The sequence below is a fragment of the Urocitellus parryii genome, chromosome 1, assembly GCF_045843805.1.
Source record: "Urocitellus parryii isolate mUroPar1 chromosome 1, mUroPar1.hap1, whole genome shotgun sequence".
NCBI classification, from domain to species: Eukaryota; Metazoa; Chordata; class Mammalia; order Rodentia; family Sciuridae; genus Urocitellus; species Urocitellus parryii.
Window position 1 is genome coordinate 135,606,168 of NC_135531.1, and position 20,626 is coordinate 135,626,793.

Genomic DNA, 20,626 nt, shown 5'->3' on the forward strand with positions numbered 1-20,626 from the left:
TCAGCTTGGGTTCACCCTCAGTACTTAGAGGTTACCAGCATACCTTACCACATGGTCCCCTTCATCTCCAATGCCAGGGGAAAAAAAAAAACCCAAAAAACTCTCATGTCATATTCATCTTACACTTCAAATCTCTTCCAGGAGATCCCTATCCCTTTCAAGGTCTTAGTGGATTAGGTTAGGCCCACTGAGAGTAATGTTTTCATAAATTTAACTGTGGGGTAAAGTAACCTAAGCATAGATAAAATACCATCATATCCACAGATTTTCCCCTGTGGGTCATGGAGGCACTCATTTTGGAATTTTTCCATATATTTGTGTGTGTGTATGTGTGTGTGTGTGTGTATAACTTTATTATGATGGATAATTCACACAAAAAAGTGTAATGAACTATCCAACTTCAGCAAATACAAACATTTTCCCCACTGATTGTTTTTTTAAGCAGACTTTTTTTTGTTGTTTAATAGTGACATTCAAAACAGGTATCAGATTTATTTTTAACATTTTGTGTAACTAATTACACAGAACTGTGGGCCTTAGTGTTTGTCATACTATCTTCAGGTTTACAAGGACTTGCAACTTGTTTCTAAGTAAATGTTTAGAATTTTTCCAGAGATTCTGGTAAACAGGTTGCTGAGTGTATCCGGACAGGTGCCAAGTATAGTATTAAATATTTTGAAGTGTATAACTGCCCTCAATTTGAGGTAACATTTTGCTCACCAATTACTTAATAAGTGTCTGCCTATTTTGTATGCTGTGCATTGGAATATCCTCTGCAAAAATGAAAATGTCTTGAGTATATAATATTAGTTAAGAGAACTGGAAACAATCTGTTATGAAGACAAATGAACAAAGTGGATAAAGGTTCAGAGAAGAGGATTGAGGTGTGTTTATTACAGGTAAAAATCCTATTTAAATCTGAAGCAATTTCCAAACAAGCAAGAGCTAGGATTGAGAGGTTTAATTGTTAAACTGTTTTCTTAAAAAACAACAACAACAAAAAAACCCCACAAAACAACAAAAACTTCATTTATTTATTTTTGCAGTACTGGGGTTTCCATTCAGGGGCTTGAGCATGTTAGACAAGAGATCTACTATTGAGTTACACCTCAGGCGCCCCCCTTTTTTTTGGTACTGGGGACTGAACTGAGGAACACTCAACTAGGAGCCACATCCCTAGTCCTATTGTGCATTTTATTTAGAGACAGTGTCTCACTAAGTTGCTGAGGCTGGCTTTGAACTTCAGTCCTCCTGTCTCAGCCTCCTTAGCCGCTGGGATTACAGGGGTAGGTCACCATACCCAGCACCCTTGGCCCTTTTTATCTTTTGTGTCTGTAGTACTAGGGGGTGGAACCCAGGGCCTTGTACACGCTAGGTAAATGCAGTATATAGAGCTCATTCCTAGCCTGAGAGGTGTTTTCTGTACTCACAGGAGTGAAAGCTCCTGGGCACTGTGGGGGTGGGGGGGACTGTGTGCTTTGGCTAACTTGGAAATTTTGTAATAAGGACACCATTCCGTCTATATGGGCTTGTGGTAGACTTTGGAAAATAAGCAGATGAATGGCTTCTTAGTTTTCTTAACACAGACTTAAGTGTTTCTGAGCTGTCTCTGGAGCCAGATAAATGCTATGGGAAAAACAGATTCAGAACACAGGCCCTTCTCTACTCTGTAGAGGCAGTTCAGCTGTCTCTGGGGACAGCAGCAATCTTCTGAGGGAGTCACAGACAGTGGTGAAACTGTGGACACAATAAATGTCTTTATGCCATGCTAACTTTCGTGACAATTAATCAAATGGGACCTTTATAAATTGAAGCCTATAGCTGTTTATTAAGGAAATATTCACAGAAGGAGCACACAGACCAACGCATTATGCCAAGGCCCAAGTGAACTTCCTGGAAGTTTCTAAATTTGCCTTTTCATATACTGGGGTTTTTTTATTTTAACTTACAAAATTTAAAAAGTAACAAAAGTGTATTTTAGGAAATCTGGAAGCTCTTCACAATGGTAACCCCTCACCCCTACTTCTAGCTACCTTCCCTGTTTCTTCTTTACCTTCTTATGCTTCCCGCTGTTGTCTCCCTCCCAATAAACTTTACAAAGGCTTTGTGGTTCATTTTGTTTTCTGCTGTACCCTGAAATATGGAGAAGTGCTAAATATTTGTCGAAATAATAAATGATTGTGGGAACGATAATAATAAAATAATATCTACCACCCAGATATGACCACTATACCATTCTCGTTTCCATTGCCTTTGGGAGGTGGGGGAGTTCACTTTCATGATCAGTCTACTTGAAACAGCTACATTTTTCTTGAAAAAATGTTTTAAACCCTCTTATTGGAAGCATGGTACTCCGACAAGCGGGAGGCAGCGAGGGGCTTGCCCTGGCCCTCTTTAGGACTTTCCTCACCACATCCTTAACGCGTGGCAGAGCGCAGATCTAAACCCAAGAGGCAGCTCCCACCACCTTTCCTCCTTATTCCTGTTTCCAGATGCTACGTCATCGCGCTGGGACGTAGATGCCTAGGGCCGCGCTGCCTTACGCAAGGTCTGACGTCATGACGTAAGCCTAGCAACAGCGCAGGCTCCCGGCCGAGTCCGTTATGGCCGCAGCCGCCTTGGGGAGGATGAGGGGGGCCTCGCAAGTGAACCAGCTTCCCGGGCCCGGCATTCAGACCCCCGGAGGGCTGGTGTGGATACTGGTCCTCGTGCTCCTGCTGTCGTCCGCCATGTCCACTGGTAAACGGGGCGCGACGGCAGGGCGGGTGAGGGAAGGAGGTGAGGGCCTGGGCGCGGGTGTGGAGACAGACTGGGCCAGGGGAAAGGGCGCTTCCGAGGGTCCAGAGCAGACGGTGTCTAGTTGGGGCAGAGTCTGCCCAGCGTAGAAGCGGGCACATGGTGGGGTCCAAGACGGTGGAGTCTTCCAGGGCCTCAGAAGTGCGGCTGAGAGATGCAGACGCCCGGGAGCTGGGAGAAGAGTGTAGATGGGCGGGAGCGGGGGAGTGGTGGTGTGGTTCACAGTCTTGAAGAATGGACTGTCACAAGGAGTGGCGACTGTCGGGTTTCCACAGTTTTTTGGAATGGGGAGTTAGGGTCTCGAAAGGGGGTCGGAGGTGACAGGGGCTCCGGGTTGCGGGGTGTGGTGTCTATGGAGGGTCCCAAAGTGTGTGTGTGTGTAGGAGGGCGGGGCGGGGACCTAGCAGGGTCTTGAAAGGAAAATCTCCCCTTCCCCCCCCCCACCCCCATGAGTGAGGTCGGTAGTAAAGACCGAGGTGGGCGGGATCAGTGACCCAGTGACTGGACGAACTGAACTGAGTGAATGTTGAGAGAGAGTATATATTGTATATATACAATACATTGCCTTCCCAGAGTTGTTTGCAAGTCTGAGGGGAAGGACTGTGGTCACTGTGATCCATTTTCCCAAGGCCCTTTCATCATTAGTAAAATGTAATGAGGATTTCCCTGGTTAATGTTGGTGTTTCTGTTCCTAAAGTATTTGAGTAGCATAATTGTTTGGATCATTTGATTACCTTAGAACAAAATGACATTTAAATATCTGTATTTCCAGCTGAAATGATTAAGAAGTCTGTATAGCTAGGAAGTAGTTACAGAAATAGATTTTTTGGTTGAAAATCTTGTGTTGGGGGAGAGGGGCAAATGAGGGGGACTGTGAAGTATTAAGGTGTCCTTTTGTCTCTGTTTTTATTTCTACTAAATATTGCTGTAACCATATTGAAGATTTTAGGGAATCTTTATCTTTTAAAATTGTCTTTATTTATACCTATTTTGAATGTTATAAATTCAGATTATTTCCTACTGAAAATAACTTTAATGAAAATGAACATATATGTTTTTTTATAGAAGCTCCATTGCAGTAGTGTAGCATTTATAAAGTTTGGGGTAACGTAAGTACTTTTTTGCAAGCATGTCTTATGTGGAATAATGTCAATGTAATCACTCTTATAATAAGAAAATTTAAATCTAGAATGTGTTGGGTTTCAAATTTCAAATAAGCCTAGAGAAAGTTACCATATTAGGTTTATTTAAATTTGTTTCATAGTAGGTTTCTTAAAATTTCAGTGCTTGGTGTATTCTTGGAAGTGTGTAGGAATTCATAAGTTTTATGTTTTTGTTTTGATAAAATCTAAAAAAAAAAATACTCATTTTGTATCACTGGATGACCAGCTTATGTTCAAGCCTTGCTGAGCTGTTTCAAAAGTGCCTGCTTTTCTTCATTTGCTATCTTTGTTCCCTAATGATCACCTTAATTTAATCTGTAATACATTTATTTATTTTTTTAAACATTTATTTTTTTAAATTGTAGTTGGAAACAATACCTTTATTTTGTTTATTTATCTTTATGTGGTGCTGAGGTTTGAACCCATGGCCTTGTACATGCTAGGGTGAGTGCTCTACCGCTGAGCCACAACCCCAGCCCTAATACATTTAATTTTTAATGCAAGTTTTCTTAAACCAGCATGTGAGTGAGTTCTCAGGGTCTTCTTCATTCTCAAGTTTGAAAAATGCCAATATAATTTTATTTTAAGTCATTTTTTTTTAAAAAAGAAAAATTAAAGAAGAAGAATTTTAAAAGTCCTATTTTTAAAATGTTAAGTTTTAGCTAAAGAGGTAATACCAATTAGGAAAGGGTAGAAATGGAAGATTTAGACATCTAGAGTAACGTGTATGTTTGTAGAAGCTAAGCAATTAAATCCATAAAGCAGGAGTTGTCTCTGTTCTGAAAACTCTTAATAGCTAACTGGATCAACTTTTCTGATTTGAAGGAGAAGAGGTCAAGGAAGTTGATTTACTTTGGATCAAATGTATCAGATGAATTATTAGTTATTTTCCTGTGTGCTATTTGTGTATTACTTTTTAAGTTTTTATGTCTTGAACAATACACATTCTGCTCCTACTTGGTGCTAGGTATTGAAGTTACATCATTAGTAAGGGTAATATTAAAGGTATTTTTAGAGCAGGTAGTGTTTCCTGGGCTTTTCAGGAGCAGGGGTAGGTGTAGAGATGCTACTTGGGATGCCATGTGTAGTTGGTGGTGAGAATTGGATGAAGAGCACATTCAATAAACATTAAATGCCTACTACTTGCTAAATAAGTGGTGGGGGTGCAACAGGTAGGGAGATTAGCAAGTGACACTGAGAGTCAGTTAACCAGGCCAGATCTTTTGCACCATTATATAGACTTTGGTTTTTGAGAGAAAGGGAGAGCCCCTGGAGGGTTTTTTAAGTAGAAGAGTGACCTCATCCAATTTAAATTTTTACAGGCTATCTTGTTGAGTGTGGACAGCATGGGTTAGGGTGGAAGGAGCCAGATCAGTTAGGAAGCTGTTGTAATAATCCAGGTGAGGCTTGGAGTAGACAGTAGCAGTGGACAGGTGAAAAGTCTTCAAATTTTAAAGGTATAGTAACAGATTGGATGTGAGGTGTAAAGAAAATGACAACTCCAGGGTTTTTGGATTGAATAAATAGAATGATGGAGTTCCATTATTTGAGATGGAGACTGTGGGTACAGCAAGGTGGTTTTTTTAAAAAATTTTTTGGAGTGGGGTTTAGATATTCATTTCTTTATTTTTTTTGAGATAATTAGCGGTTGTAAGAAATAATTGTAGAGATTTTCCATACCCTTTACTCGGTTTTCTGAAGTTGTAGCATCTTGCAAAACTGTAGTATAATATCACATGCAGGATATTGACATTGATATAGTCAAGATTTCCATTGGCATTTCCAATTAAGGGTATTTCCATAGCCACACTTGTTGCCCCTCTGAGGTCACCCCTCTTCCTTCCTGCTCCACCCTCTCCAGAACTTCTGGCAACCACAAATTTGTTTTCCATTTCCATAGTGGTATCATTTTGGGAGTCTTATATAAATGTAATAATGTAGTATATAACCATTGGATTGGCTTTTTTCACTTAGCACAATTCTCTGGAGATTCATCTAGGTTGTAGTATGTGTCAATAGTTTGTTCCTTTTTATTGCTGATTAGCATTCCATAGTACGGATATATTATACTTTAATGATCCATCTGTTGAAGGATGTCTGGTTGTTTCCGGTTTCTGGCTATTATGAATAAAGCTGCTGTAAACATTTGTGTACTGATTTCTGTCTGAAAATAAATTTTCATTTTTCTGGAATAAATGCCTTTGTGTATAATTTTGAGTCATATGATAGTTATATATTTAGTTTTTTTTAAGAAACTGCCAGATTGTTTCCCAGAGCCTCTGTTCTATTTTATATTTACACCAGCAACATATGAGTGATCTGGTTTCTCTGCATCCTCACCACATTTGGTGGTGTTCTTATGTTTCATTTTAGCCATTCTGATAGAGGTGTAGTGATATCTCATTGTAATTTTGATTTGCACTTTCCTAATGGCTTATTATCTTTTTATATGCTTATTTGCCATCTGTGTATTCTCTTTTGTGAAATGTCTCTTCATGTCTTTTGGCTATTTTGGGACTGGATTGTTTTTTCTAACCCTAAATTTCAAAGATTGTCTTGTATTTTTTCTAAAGGATTCATAGTTTTATATTTCAATATGTGATTTATTTTTAGTTTTAATTTTTGGTGCTGAAGATTGAACTTGTCATACATATCAGGCAGGTGCCCTGCCATGGAGCTATAGCCTTAGTCCTTTTTAAAAATTTTTTGTTTTGTTTTAAGACAGGGTCTTACTAAGTTGTCCAGGCTAGCCTTGAACTTGCAGTCCTCCTGCCTCTACCTCAGGATACAACACTGTGCCCAGCTATTTTTAGTTAATTTTTGTATCTAAAATGGTAGATTACATTGATTGCTTTAATAATATTGAACCAGTCTTGCATCTCAAGAATAAACTTCATTATTCATGGTCTATACTTTTAATTTTTGTATTCTGGTGGTGCTGAGATGAAACCTAGGGCCTATGTATGCTAAGTATGATCTCTACCATTGAACTACAGCCCCAGATCTTTTAATTGATTTTTATTGTACTAGTCATTTTCATGTTACTCTAATGAAATACCTGAGGCTATTAACTTATATAGATGGTTTATTTGACTTATGGTTCTGGAGGTTCCATTGGAAGATTGTGTGGTCTTATGGCTTTGGGTCACTGGTGAGGACTGTCATCATAGTGGAAATGTATGGAGGGGCAAACATAAAACAGGAAGCAGGAAGAGGAAGAGGAAGAGTCAAGGATCCAAAATTCTCCTTTGAGAGCATGCCCCCAATAACCTAAGGATCTTCCACAAGTCTCTACCTGGAGGTTCCACAGCTTCTCAATAGTACAACACTGGGACCCAAACCAAACCTTTAATACATGGGCCTTTGGGTACCATTCAACCTCCAAAATATAGCATTTATATTGCAGATTTTTATTTGCTAACATTTGTTAAGGATTTTTTCATGTATATTCACAAGAGATATCAATCTGTAGTTTCCTTTTTCTGTAAGGTGTTTTGTTTTGGTACCTACCCAGATTCTTCTTTTATTAATATGTTTTGTCTTTCTTTTTTTGGTTAGCTTTAAAAAATGAATTGAGGGGCTGGGGATGTGGTTCAATCGGTGGTGCGCTCGCCTGGCATGCATGCGGCCCGGGTTCGATCCTCAGCACCACATACAAAGATGTTGTGTCCGCCAAAAACTAAAAAATAAGTAAAAAATTAAAAAAATGAATTGATAAGTATTTTTTTTTTTTGCAATCTCCTGCCTCAAGCTTCTGAATCATTGGGATTACAGGTGTCTGCCACCTAGCCAGCTTCTTCTTTTATTAATATGTTTTGTTTTTCTTTTTTTTTTTTTTTGGTTAGCTTTATAAAATGAATTGATAAGTATTTTTTTTTTTTTATTTGGAAGAGATTGTGTAGAATTGGTATTGATTCTTGTTTAAATATGTGGTAGAAATTGATGAAACCATCTGGGCCTAGAGATTTATTTCTTAGGAGCTTTAAGTTAAGAATTCTATTTCCTTAATATTTATAGGGCTAATCAAATGATATATTTCATAGTAGGTGAATTGTGGTAGTTTGTGCTTTCCAAGAACTTTGTCTGTGTCATACAAGTTGTCATATTTATGTGTGTGGTATGATTCATGATTATTTTTCATTTGATGTCTGTTGTATCTGACTTATATCCCTTGTTAATTTCTGATGTTGATTATATATGTCTTTTTTCTCATTTTATTTTGTGTTTCTTGGTAGGGATATGTCAGTTTTTCTGATCTTTATCTTTTCAAAGAACCAACTCTTTGTTTCATTGATTTTTAGTATTTTCCTGTTTTCAATTTTATATTATCTTTATTATTTGCTTTCTGGATTTTGAGTTTGTCTCTTTTCTTGGTTACTGAGATAGGAGCTTACATGATTGTTTTAAGACAGTCCCTCTTTTATATGCTTTTATTTTTTATATGCTTTTAGTGGTATAAATTTCCTTGTCATTGCTTTAGCTGTATCTCACATACTTTGACATGTTGTATTTTCATTTGCATTCAGCTCAATGCTTTTTTTCCCCTTGAGACTTTCTCTTTGATTTATAAATTATATAGAGGTATGTTGTTTAAGAAAAGCATTGTGGTTTATGCCTGTAATCTCAGCTACTGGGAAGGCTGATGCAGGTGGATCACAAATTTCAGGCCAGCCTTAGCAAGACCTTATCTCAAAAAAAAGAAAAAAAAAGTGTGGGGAGCAAAATCATCTGTCATACCAAGAACTAGGAAGATGTCAAGGTATATGAAAAACACAAATCAGTAATGCTAACACATTTGTGGCTGTGGCTGAGTGGCAGAACCCTTGCCCTCATGAGTTCAATCTCCAGTATTGGCAGAAAAAAAAAAGTGTATTGTTTAGTTTCCAAATGTTTAAAAAATTTTTCTTTTTCTTTTCCTCCCTTCCTCTCTCCATCTCTTCCTAGTTGAACTGGGGACTGCTCTTCTACTGGTCGACATCCTCAGCCCTTTTAAATTTTGAGACAGGGTCTCAGTCAATTGATGAGACTCGTGTCAAATTTGCAATATCCTGCCTCAAGCTCCTGAGTCATTGGGATTACAGGTGTCTGCACCTAGCCAGCTTCTTCTTTTATTAAAATGTTTTGTCTTTTTTTTTTTTTGTAATACTGGGGATTGAACTCAGGGCCATACACATGCTAAGCCCATGCTCTACCAACTGAGTTACATCCCTAGCCTCAGTATCTGGTTTAACCCTTTTTCTCCTCTCTTTCTAATCTAATACATGCTAGGTTTTTTTCGTTATTGCCCCTCAGGTCTTTGAGGTCTGGTTTATTTTTCTATAGTCTGTTTCTACAGCCTGGATAATATCTGTTGTTCTTTCAGTTGTTTTTTTTTTTCTCCTGACTCCCTTCATTCTGCTCTTAAATTCACCTCCTGAACATCTTATTTATTCATTTGATTCTGGGGAGTGAATCTAGGAACAATCTGCCACTGAGCTACACCCCAGCCTTTATATATTGATTGATTGATTGATTGATTGAGATAGGTTCTTGTTAAGTTGCCTAGGCTGGCCTCTGATTTGGGATCCTCCTGCCTCAGCCTTCTGAGTAACAGGGATTACAGAGTGTACCACTGTGTCTAGCTCTGTTAGCATCTGTTGATTGTGTTTTTCATATAGCTTGACATCTTCCTGGTTCTTGGCATGACAGATGATTTTGGATTGAAACCTGGACTTTTTTGTACTATCCTATGGGACTTATTTAATCTTTCTCTTTCAGTTTTTTTTTTTCTTTTTTGTAACACTGCTGTGGCAGGGGTTGCTGCACACACATTACTGCTGTGTAGGGGTACAAATCTTGTTATTTACATTTGCTTGCTGATGACACCTAAATAGTGGTGGTCTCCTTGTTTTTCTTGGGTGGGGGTAGGATTCTGGCTTCCCTCAGGGTCTGCACTGACATAATTGTGGGGGTGGCCTTGTTATTGTTTGATGATGGTTGAAATCTTGACTGTACATTCGTTCTCTTCTGGCACTGTTCCATTGGGGAGGGGAAGAGGGTACCTGTTATTCTTTCCTGATCTTTTGGCTAGAGAAAGTAGCCTTTTGGGGGACAATTCTGTCTGTACCTGTTTTAGTCAGCTTTTTTTGCAGCTGTGACTAAAGGACATGACCAGCACAATTATAGAGGAGGAAGAGATTATTTGAGGGCTCACAGTTTCAGAGGTCTTGGTCCATAGAAGGCTGGCTCCATTTCTTGGCTCAATATGAGGCTGAACATCATGATGGAGTGTGTAGCAGAGAGAAGAGGTTCACATTATGGTGATCAAGAAGCAGAGAGAGAGTCCATTCTCTAGATACAAAACATATACACCAAAGCCATGATCCAATTCTCACCCCCCTCTAGCCACAACCTACCCTTCAATTAATCCCATTAGGGATTAACTCACTGATTAGGCTAAAGCTATAACCCAATCATTTCTCCTCCCAACCTTCTTGCGTTGTCTCACAGATGAGCTTTTGGGGGATACCATATCTAAACCATAACAATACCCCTTCTTGTTTTTAGGTTGCTTGCTTCTTTATCTGCCAGTTTGGGATACATGAGATAAAAAGAAAATTCAGGACTGTGAGTCAACTTTTTCATCACTCTAACAAATAGGAGATGTTGAGCTTATAAAAAGAAAAGATTTACTTTGGGTCACAGTTCTAGAAGTTTCAGTTCATGATTGGTTGGCCCCATTGTTTTGGCTCTGTTGTGGCACATCATGGCAGGAGCTCATAGTAAAGCAAAACTGTATACCTCATGGCTGGGGAGCAAAGCTGAGGAGGTAAGGACTGGGGAGAAGGGAAGAGCTTGGCATCCATGAACCCCTTCAAGGGAGCTCCCAGTGATCTGACGTCCCATTAGGTCCTGTGTCTTAAAGTTTCTACCACCTCTCAATACTGCCAAGCTGGGCACCAAGCCTTTAACATATGGACTTTTGGGGAACATTACAGATCCAAGCTATAGTACCAGGGAAGTCACTACCATGTCATTTCTTAGGTTCTGAGTCTTGTAACTATCCTGCCTTGTTCTTTCCACCTTTCAGAGTCTTATTACATTATATGTATATAATGTTCAAAGGTTTTAGTGATTCTTAGTGGGAGAAATAGGGAAGAGTACATCTGTCTTCCTGTAAACCAGTGAGAATCCATTTTGAACCTGTTAATTTGAATGTCAGACATCTGAGAGGAGATGTCAAGCAGGCGTATGGGTCTAGAGTTCTGGCAGTTCACAAAAGTTCTCTTCTGATGGCTTCATTTTTCACTGAGAAGTTAGGAAGTGATGTCAGTTGAAAATGAGAGTAACAGAGAAGGTGTTGGAAATTTGATAGAGGAAAATGTGAATTGCATCCTAAGAGGGGAGGAGGGCAAATGGACTAGAAAAATACAGTATATAATATCTTTATATATCTTTAAACATAGATCTGAATTTTTGGTTTTGAATATCAAATGAAAACATTAGCATGGTTGTATATTTATTTCCAGCCATATTCAGCTGCCTGATGCCCTTGGTGAATTGTCAGAAAGCTTGATTTAATGAGGGGTAGATTTTGCCTCACCAAATGAATGAGTCAAAATGAGTAAGAGGGAAGGGAAGGGCTGTGGATGTAGGCAGGGATTGTAATGGCTGATCACAGAATTGAATCTTGGTTAAAAAAGCGAAGAGTATGTATTGGTGGGGTTTGGTGGAGGCCAAGGATGGGTGAAAAGTGTGAGGATCAGAGAGTAGTAGTCTTGATGGATTGAGAATACCAGGGGATGAGCTGAAAGGATAGGAGGCTGTGTCACCAAGTAGAATGCATGAAATAATTGATGGAAGAGTTGTGATAAGAGATAATGACCATGGACAAGAGAGACTAATATAAGGAGGGAGGGCTAGCTTATCAGAAGAGGGGAGGTTAAGGATGTTGAAATGAAGACAGGAGTACTTGTCTTGTATTAAACTTTAAGAGCCAGGAGCTGAAATCATTAAAAATTAGAGGACACAACCTGACAAAAATGAGTGATAGCTGAAGATATGAGACTCACAGCTTGTGGAGCTTATGGAGGGAATGGTCTAATCTGTATGAGGCAGAATCTGTGGTACAAGGATGGTGGGAGAATAAATTATTAATTAAAAGGGTTGTAGGACTAGTGTGTCTTTAAGGGACAGTTAGGTTTTAGTTATACCAAGAGAATGGAGGATGGAAGGAGAGATCTGCTGAGGATTGTGAATTCTAGAGTGCTCCATGGAGACTTTCTTTATAATCATTCCCCCAGGTATCAGCTTGTGTTCTTTAGACATAAATGAGTATCCAAAAAGTCAGATGTAGAATAACAATTGTTTTGAAAGTCATGGTTAATTACTTGGCTCTCAGTTATTTGAATTTTTAATTTTATTTAAAAACATGACTGGCTATACTTTGGGACAAAAGTTAAATGCATTATAGAAATAGTAATGTATAACCTGAACTTAATTAAGTTGAAGTCCCTGTTTAATAGTTTTTGAATTGTGTACTCTGCCAGAGGTCCTATTTTTCTTTTCTTTCTTTTTTTAAATATATTTTTTAGTTGTAGATGTACACAATATCTTTATTTGTTTATTTTTATGTGGTGCTGGGAATTGAACCCAGGGTCTCACGCATGCAAGACAAGCGCTCTACCACTGAGCTACAGCCTCAGCCCCTGTTTTTCTTTTCTTCTAGTAAACAATTTCAAGGAACCCAATAACTGAGAATGCTTTAAGAGAGTTTAATTTTTAATTTTCTTTCTTTATTTTTATTTTTGTAGCACGGGGGGTTGAATCTAGGGCCTCATGCATGGTAGGCAAGTACATGACCACTGAACTATATTCCCATCCCTCTTTTAAAGCTATGCACCCCCCCCCCAAAAAAAAAACCCCACAAATAACCCAATCAATAAATGGGCCAAGGACATGAACAGACACTTCTCAGAAGATGACATACAGTCAATCAACAAATATATGAAAAAATGTTCATCATCTCTAGCAATTAGAGAAATGCAAATCAAAACTCCTCTAAGATATCATCTCACTCCAGTCAGAATGGCAGCTATTATGAAGACAAACAATAATAAGTGATGGCAAGGATGTGGGGGAAAAGGCACACTTGCTGGTTGGACTGCAAATTGGTGCAGCCAATATGGAAAGCAGTATGGAGATTTGTTGGAAAACTGAGAATGGAACCACCATTTGACCCAGCTATTCTCCTCCTTGGTCTATACCCAAAGGTCTTAAAAACAGCATACTACAGGGACACAGCCACATCAATGTTTATAGCAGCACAATTCACAATAGCTAAACTGTGGAACCAATCTAGATGCCCTTCAATAGATGAATGGATTAAAAAAATGTGACATATATACACAATGGGATATTACTCAGCAATAAAAGAGGATAAAATCATGGCATTTGCAGGTAAACGGATGGAGTTGGATAAGATAATGCTAAGTGATTAGCCAATCCCCCAAAAACAAATGCCAAATGTTTTCTCTGATATAAGGGGTCTGACTCATAGTGGAGTAGGGAGGGGGAGCATGGGAGGAAAAGATGAACTGTAGATAAGTTGAGGGGTGGGAGGGGAAGCGAGGGGGCAGGGGGTTAGCTATGATGGTGGAATGTGATGGACATCATTATCCAAAGTACATGTATGAAGACATGAATTGGTGTGAACATACTTTATATACAAACAGAGATATGAAAAATTGTGCTCTATATGTGTAATAAAAATTGTAATGATTCCGCTGTCATGTATTTAAAAATTAAAATCAATTAAAAAAATAAAAATTTTATTTTTAGATAGGGTCTTGTTATGGTGCCCAGGCTAACCTCAAACTTTTCAATCTTCCTGCTTCAGCCTCCTGAGTAGTTGGGATTATAGGTATCTGTCACCATGTCTGGCTACTATCATTTTATTTTTTTTACTTTTTTCAGTGCTGTTGATCCAACCCAGGACCTTGCACATACATACTAGGCAAATGCTCTATAACTGAGTTACATCCATCAGCCCTAATCTTTTTAAAATAATTTATTAAATTATTTTCTTGGGAGACACTATACATCTTAGCTGAAACCAGCTACATGAAATAGATATCAACTGTGTTAAGTACACAAATATATTCACATAAAGGATTGTCTGTACATGCACACATTTGTGAAAGGCCTAGTGTGGCTTGGTTTAATTTTATCCCCATAAAATATTTTATTTTAATTTGATAGGCTTTAAAATATTATCTAAATATATTTATATCCCACAAGCCTTTTTTTTTTTAAAAAAAAAAAAGCATAATAGGGCTGGGGATGTGGCTCAAGCGGTAGCGCGCTCTCCTGGCATGCGTGCGGCCCGGGTTCGATCCTCAGCACCACATACAAACAAAGATGTTGTGTCCGCCAAAAACTAAAAAAAATAAATATTAAAATTCTCTCTCTCTCTCTCTTAAAAAAAAAAGCATAATAGATGTCCTTGAAGGTCTTCAACAAATTCTACATTTGGTTATGTATTAGAAACACTGGTTAATTTCAACAGGAATTCCTCAGTTGAATCTGCCTCTATTAATACTTCTTGTTATATAGTTACTTACATAAATAACTTTCTAAACCATGCTGAGTAGGTAGCACCATAGGGAACTGAGAATTGGGTGTCTACTAGATATCATTTTCTATACCTAGATTGCCTTCTCCAGTCTTTGTAAATACTTTTTGTTTTCTTCTTCTTTTCATACACGGATTGAATCCAGGGGTACTCACTGAGCTACACTCTCAGGCCTTTTTTTATTTTTAGATAGGGTTTTGCTGAGTTGCTTAGGGCCTCACTAAATTGCTGAGGCTGACCTCAAACTTGGGATCCTTTTGCCTCAGCCCCCTGAGTCACTGGGATTGCAGGTGTGTGCCACTGCACCAGGCTGTAAATCTTTTTTTTTTGGTGTGTTTGTGAGGTGCTGAACATTGAACCCTGGGCCTCACACATGCTAGGAAAGTGCTGTATCACTGAGTTACAGATCCTGCCCCTTCTCCAGTCATTATCATAGTCTAACAAAGCTGTCACTGAGCTTTCAAGTTCCAGTTTCTAATTTTTGTCCTTTATGACTTTTCCCTTTCTTTCTTCTATGGGTACTTTAAAAACTCTGAATGAGGGAGTCTTCCAGTTCAAGTGTCACTTAGGAATGCTGGACAGCTTGCTTGTATCTTCTCTTAAATTAATTATATTACAAGTATTAAGTTTCCAAATTACATATCTTTTTTGTGACCTCTTGACCCACGATTAGCCAGCTCTCTGTTCTGGGGGATAGGGTGGAGCCTGGACAAAGATTACTGAAGTCTAGCCTCTCCGTGAATGGAAGATAGCAGGGATGGGTAAGGGCTGTATGTGGACTTTTTCATCTGACCTAAAGTCAGATCCCACTGTTTTCTTTCAGTGGTGGCCTATGCCACAGTGGGTTCATTATGCTACTTAAATTGTTACTATCCAGCAAAGTAATTGTTACCTGATGAATAATTAACTTAAAAGAAATATAACTGATTGCTGGCTATTGAGACTTAATAACTAGTTCTTGAGAGAAAGTTATAAGAATTTAGCAGAGGGTAATGCTTAATTAAAAATTGAACTAAATATTGCTTTTAGCTTGGTAGAGATGAGATGGAGATTTTAAGGTAATGGCTTTCTTCCTTTATTTCAGCTCAATCACTAAAAGATTCAACGGACCAAACTGTACAAAGCTCACATATTTCTACTTCAAATATGAAAGCTGTAACACAAGAAAACCTGATCAAATCTTCTATTTCCCATATCAGTACCACTCTCCCTCCTGCAACCAGTACAGAGAAAAGTGGAAGAACATCTGCAGCCCCCCATCCCTCCCCTACCACTTCTCTGTCCCAAGAGGAAGCTGATAACAATGAAGATCCAAGCATAGAGGAGGAGGATCTTCTCGCACTGAATAGTTCTCCATCTACAGCCAAAGACACTGTGGACAATGGAGATTATGTAGAATCAGACTATGACTGGACCACCAGCCCCAGGGATGAGTCCGATGAGACTTTAGAAGAAAACAGGGGTTACATGGAAATTGAACAGTCAGTGAAATCTTTTAAGGCCCCATCCTCAAATGTTGAAGAGGAAGACAGCCATTTCTTTTTTCATCTTATTATTTTTGCTTTCTGTATTGCAATTGTTTATGTTACATATCACAATAAAAGGAAGGTAAGTTTGGGGGATTTTTCAGCCTCTCGTTGTGTATTATTAGCTCAGTTATATTTCTTATCAATTATATTTTAGTTTAAATTGGTAAAATATCAAGCTGTCTAATTGATTTGTAAATCTGTGGTGTATTTTAACAAACTACAGACAGAATACTTGTATGTGTTTCTAAAAAAAAAAAAGTGTTATTATTTCTTAATGAGTAAAACGCAAGGTCAATATTTTTTGTTTTTTTTCCTCTTCAGTACTAGGGATTGAATCCATGGGTGCCATATCACTGAGCCTTATCCCCAGTCCTTTTTATTTTTCATTTTGAGACAGGGTGTTTTTTTTTTTGTTGTTGTTGTTACTGGGGATTGAACCCAGGGGTGCTTAACCCTGGCCCCTTTAAAAATATTTTATTTAGAGACAGGGTCTTGCTAAGTTGCTTAGGGCCTAAGTTGCTGAGGCTGTCTTTGAATTTGTGAATCTCCTGGCTCAGCCTCTGAAGCTGCTGGGATTATATGTGTGTGCCAAGTGCCTGGCTGAAATGTATCTTTTTTTTTTCTTTTTTTTTATTGGTTGTTCAAAACATTACATAGTTCTTGATATATCATATTTCACACTTTGATTCAAGTGGGTTATGAACTCCCATTTTTTTTTTTTTTGAGAATTTTTAATATTTATTTTTTAGTTCTTGGCGGACACAACATCTTTGTTGGTATGTGGTGCTGAGGATCGAACCCGGGCCGCACGCATGCCAGGCGAGCGCACTACCGCTTGAGCCACATCCCCAGCCCATGAACTCCCATTTTTACCCCGTATACAGATTGCAGAATCAGTAGAGGATAGGAAAGGCAGCAGAATACAACAGACATGAGTATGTCAATATGTAAATCAATGGAAGTGTAACTGATGTGATTTTTTTTTTTTAAAGAGAGAGAGAGAATTATTTTAATATTTATTTTTTAGTTTTCGGCGGACACAACATCTTTATTTGTACGTGTTGCTGAGGATCGAACCCAGGGCCACACACATGCCAGGCGAGCGCGCTAGTGCTTGAGCCAAATCCCCAGCCCCTGAAATGGATCTTAATAAGTTACCAGAGCTGGTCTCAAATTTGGGATTTTCCTGCCTCAGCTTCCTGAGTTGCTGTTGTAACATGTTACAAAAAAAAATTTTTTTAAAAAATTTTTATGTCGTCATTTAGCATTGATAGCTCAGTGTGAGTACTATGATTTTATAATCTTTTTTTTTAATAGTACTCACACTGGCTCTAAAAGTATTTAATGTTTATTTTAGGAAAACATGAGTTTAGAAAATAAAATTCAAGCTACTATCCAAGGTTATTAAAATTTTGGAATATTTCTGATCTATAAGTGTATATATAATTCATACATACATGTGTATAAATTTTAAATGAATATTATATAGTTTTTTATCTTTTTGCCTAACAAATCCTGACCATTTTCTATAATATTAATATTCTTTAAAAACATTGTTTGATAGCTGCATAATTGATTTAGCCATTTTCCTATTGAACATTTAGATGATTTCCAATTTTTGGTTCATAAATAATATTGTAACAAACATTTCTATGCTAAAACACTGGCTGGGTGATTTAATGTAAGAGTGCATCTCTGTACCATACAGTCTCATAAAGGCTGAAGAGTTGAGCTTTTCAGAATACTCAAAGAGAGATCAAACACAGAATTTCCTTTTTAATCAGGAAATCTCAGTTCTTGACTATTGCTTTTAATTCCTGGAAAGTCATCTTCCTATTCTGAGCTTCATTTTCTTACCCAAAAAATGGCAAAATTGGAGCAGACAATTTCAAAATGCTTATAACTTTGAAAATCAGTTAATCTAATAATAGAAAGTAGCAAAGAAAGCCAATCGTGGTGGTATATGCCTGTAATTCCAGTGGATTAGGAGGCTGAGGCAGGAGGATTAAAGCCAGCCTCAGCAAAAAAGTGAGGCGCTAAGCAACTCAGTGAGACCCCGTCTCTAAATAAAATACAAAATAGGGCTGGGGATGTGGCTCAGTGGCCAAGTGCCCCAAAGTTTAATCTCTGGTTACCACCCCTACCCCACCCCCGGCCCCCAAAAAAGAAAGAAAATAGCAAACAAACTCACCCTCAGGTTATTTGTCATTACTGACCTATCACTGGCTTTGAATTTGTAGATAGACAGATTTTTGAATGCTAGTGATATTGTATCCTAATGTTTGGTGTTGGACTATCTTTGTTATAACTCCTAGTGGAGGGCTGGGGATGTGGCTCAAGCGGTAGTGCGCTCGCCTGGCATGCGTGTGGCCCGGGTTCGATCCTCAGCACCACATACAAAGATGTGTCCACCGAGAACTAAAAAATAAAAATATTAAAAAATTCTCTCTCTCTCTCTCTAAAGAAAAAAAAAAAAAAAAAAAAAAAAAACTCCTAATGGACTTGTGAAAAAGTAGGCTACTGGGCTCCATCTCAGCTCCTAATTCAGGCTGAAAATAGAGCCCCAGAATCAGAGTCACTCCTGTGTCCATTGACATCTGAGAAGCACTGTCTGACCTTGTTTATAAAATGAAAAAACAAAATAACCTTTTTTATTGTTGATATTTTAGTTTTGGGAACTGAAGAGAGAGAGATTTCACTTGTTATAAAAACTTTTACTATATCTTTTTTTTTCTCTTTTGTACATCTAATTAATTTTCTTTTTTATTCCAGATTTTCCTCCTAGTTCAAAGCAGGAAATGGCGTGATGGCCTTTGTTCCAAAACAGTGGAATATCATCGTCTAGACCAGAACGTTAATGAGGCCATGCCTTCTCTGAAGATTACCAATGATTATATTTTTTAAAGCACTGTGATTTGAGTTTGCTCATTATATAATTTTATTTGCTTGACTTTTTATATGATATTGTGCAGTTGTTTGCCATAGGCAGTTGGTACTTAAATGAGAGGTGCATTTCTCTCTTTTGCCTTGGTGCTTTTGAAATTGAATGTCACAAACAGGGAGTATATGATTTTTAAATCTACATTTTTAGAGCTGAATTCAATCAGGTGTTGTCTGAAATGTGAGTTAAGCATTACCTTACATTTACACTGGTAGTTTTTGTTATTTTCCATTCATTGTACTTGTTCTGGAAGTAATGCTACTTTTAAAGATCCCAGACTTGTAACTAAATTCTAACATAGTTAGTACTATTGACTTAGAGTCATTCTATGCCATCCAGGTACTATTTTTTAAAGACACATTACTTTGCAGTCCCAAACCAAAAGGTGCAAGGGTATATGTAATAGTACTTTGCATTCAAGTAACACACTTTTTTCTCTAAAAGAAAATTGCTTTGTGTATTTTAGGCAATTAAAATACAGTTTAAGATAATGAGACTGCTCAATCCCACTACAGTTTTAGGTAGCATATTAAATGTGTCTAAAAATTCTGGCAGAAGAGACTGAATTTTCAGTGATTGTAGATAAAATATTATATAGATATCATTTTTTTGGTTTGAATTATTGAATTAAATTATAGGTAGAAATTGGTAAAATGTTAAATAGACGAAGAATTACTTTTAGTTAGCAGTTGATTGTACCACAGGTTCCTCAAAAATTTCAAGCAGTGGGCAGAGTTTAAAATTATATCATTTGTTCATTTTGGTTTTTATTGTATAGTAAGTTTGAGTAAATTTTAGGGCCCATTATCACTTAAATAAGACTGTATCTCAGTCTTTCAAATTAAAATTATGCCTGAATGAAATTATTTGTAATTATTTGAAATTATTTCTTGTTTGTTTATTTTTTATAGCAACTGGAAGTTATTTACTGTATTTCCTTTGAGTCTGTCTTTCTATCACAAAGAATTGATCAGTATGTAAATAAGTGATTTGAACCATGTTTGACTTACAAGTGTCACTACAACTTTTCAGAAAGCATCACCTCTACTATGTGTTAAACAAGGCCCGGGCGAGCCACAGTCATGTGCTTTATGTAGAGATGGAAGAAGCAGCACCGTCCATCCTTCCTCTCAGCTGGACACTTGACTGCCCCAATGAGGAAAGGAAGCACAATGGAAATACACCCAAACTGTTTTATTGCAGTAATTTTTTTCATATTTGAAATTGTATTATTTAATATTTTGAATAAGATTTAAAAAAATAAATCCAAGATATAATTCCATGATTTTATAATTGTGTTTCATTTTAGTAGTAATGTGATGACAGAGGTCAGTGCTGTCTGGGAGAGGAAACAAACTTGATCAGCTTGCTATCATTCCCTCTTAGCTATAGAACTTTGTAAGAATGCTACCTATATTTTAAATCCTTATTTAGCTCCAATTTCCAACAAAATTGAAAATGAAACAAAGTAGGATGGCAAAGGAAAGGACCTGCTCAATGTGCTCTTCCTAGCATCCTGGACTCCCTATTGTCTGGGATGGGAGCCTTTTCAGCTTGGAGGCTCATCACCCTTTAGTGGATCTAG

The 20,626-nt window shown here is 37.7% G+C and overlaps 1 protein-coding gene across 1 annotated transcript; it reads left to right on the top strand.

The window, feature by feature from the left end:
- Nucleotides 1–2,568: 2,568 nt before the first annotated feature.
- C1H5orf15 (chromosome 1 C5orf15 homolog) lies at nt 2,569–20,323 on the top strand. The gene is made up of 3 exons (XM_026400149.2): nt 2,569–2,739; nt 15,656–16,179; nt 18,873–20,323. Exons 1-3 carry the CDS (start codon nt 2,604–2,606, stop codon nt 19,002–19,004), a joined length of 792 nt encoding a protein of 263 aa, XP_026255934.2. The 5' UTR covers nt 2,569–2,603; the 3' UTR covers nt 19,005–20,323.
- The last annotated feature ends 303 nt before the right edge of the window (nt 20,324–20,626 follow it).

Bases quoted from the DNA above. Each gene is read 5' to 3' on its own strand.
- C1H5orf15 (XM_026400149.2), top strand. From the start codon at position 2,604: ATGGCCGCAGCCGCCTTGGGGAGGATGAGGGGGGCCTCGCAAGTGAAC. The intron at 2,740-15,655 runs GTAAACGGGGCG...CCTTTATTTCAG, and splicing joins GTCGTCCGCCATGTCCACTG to CTCAATCACTAAAAGATTCA. The intron at 16,180-18,872 runs GTAAGTTTGGGG...TTTTTATTCCAG, and splicing joins CATATCACAATAAAAGGAAG to ATTTTCCTCCTAGTTCAAAG.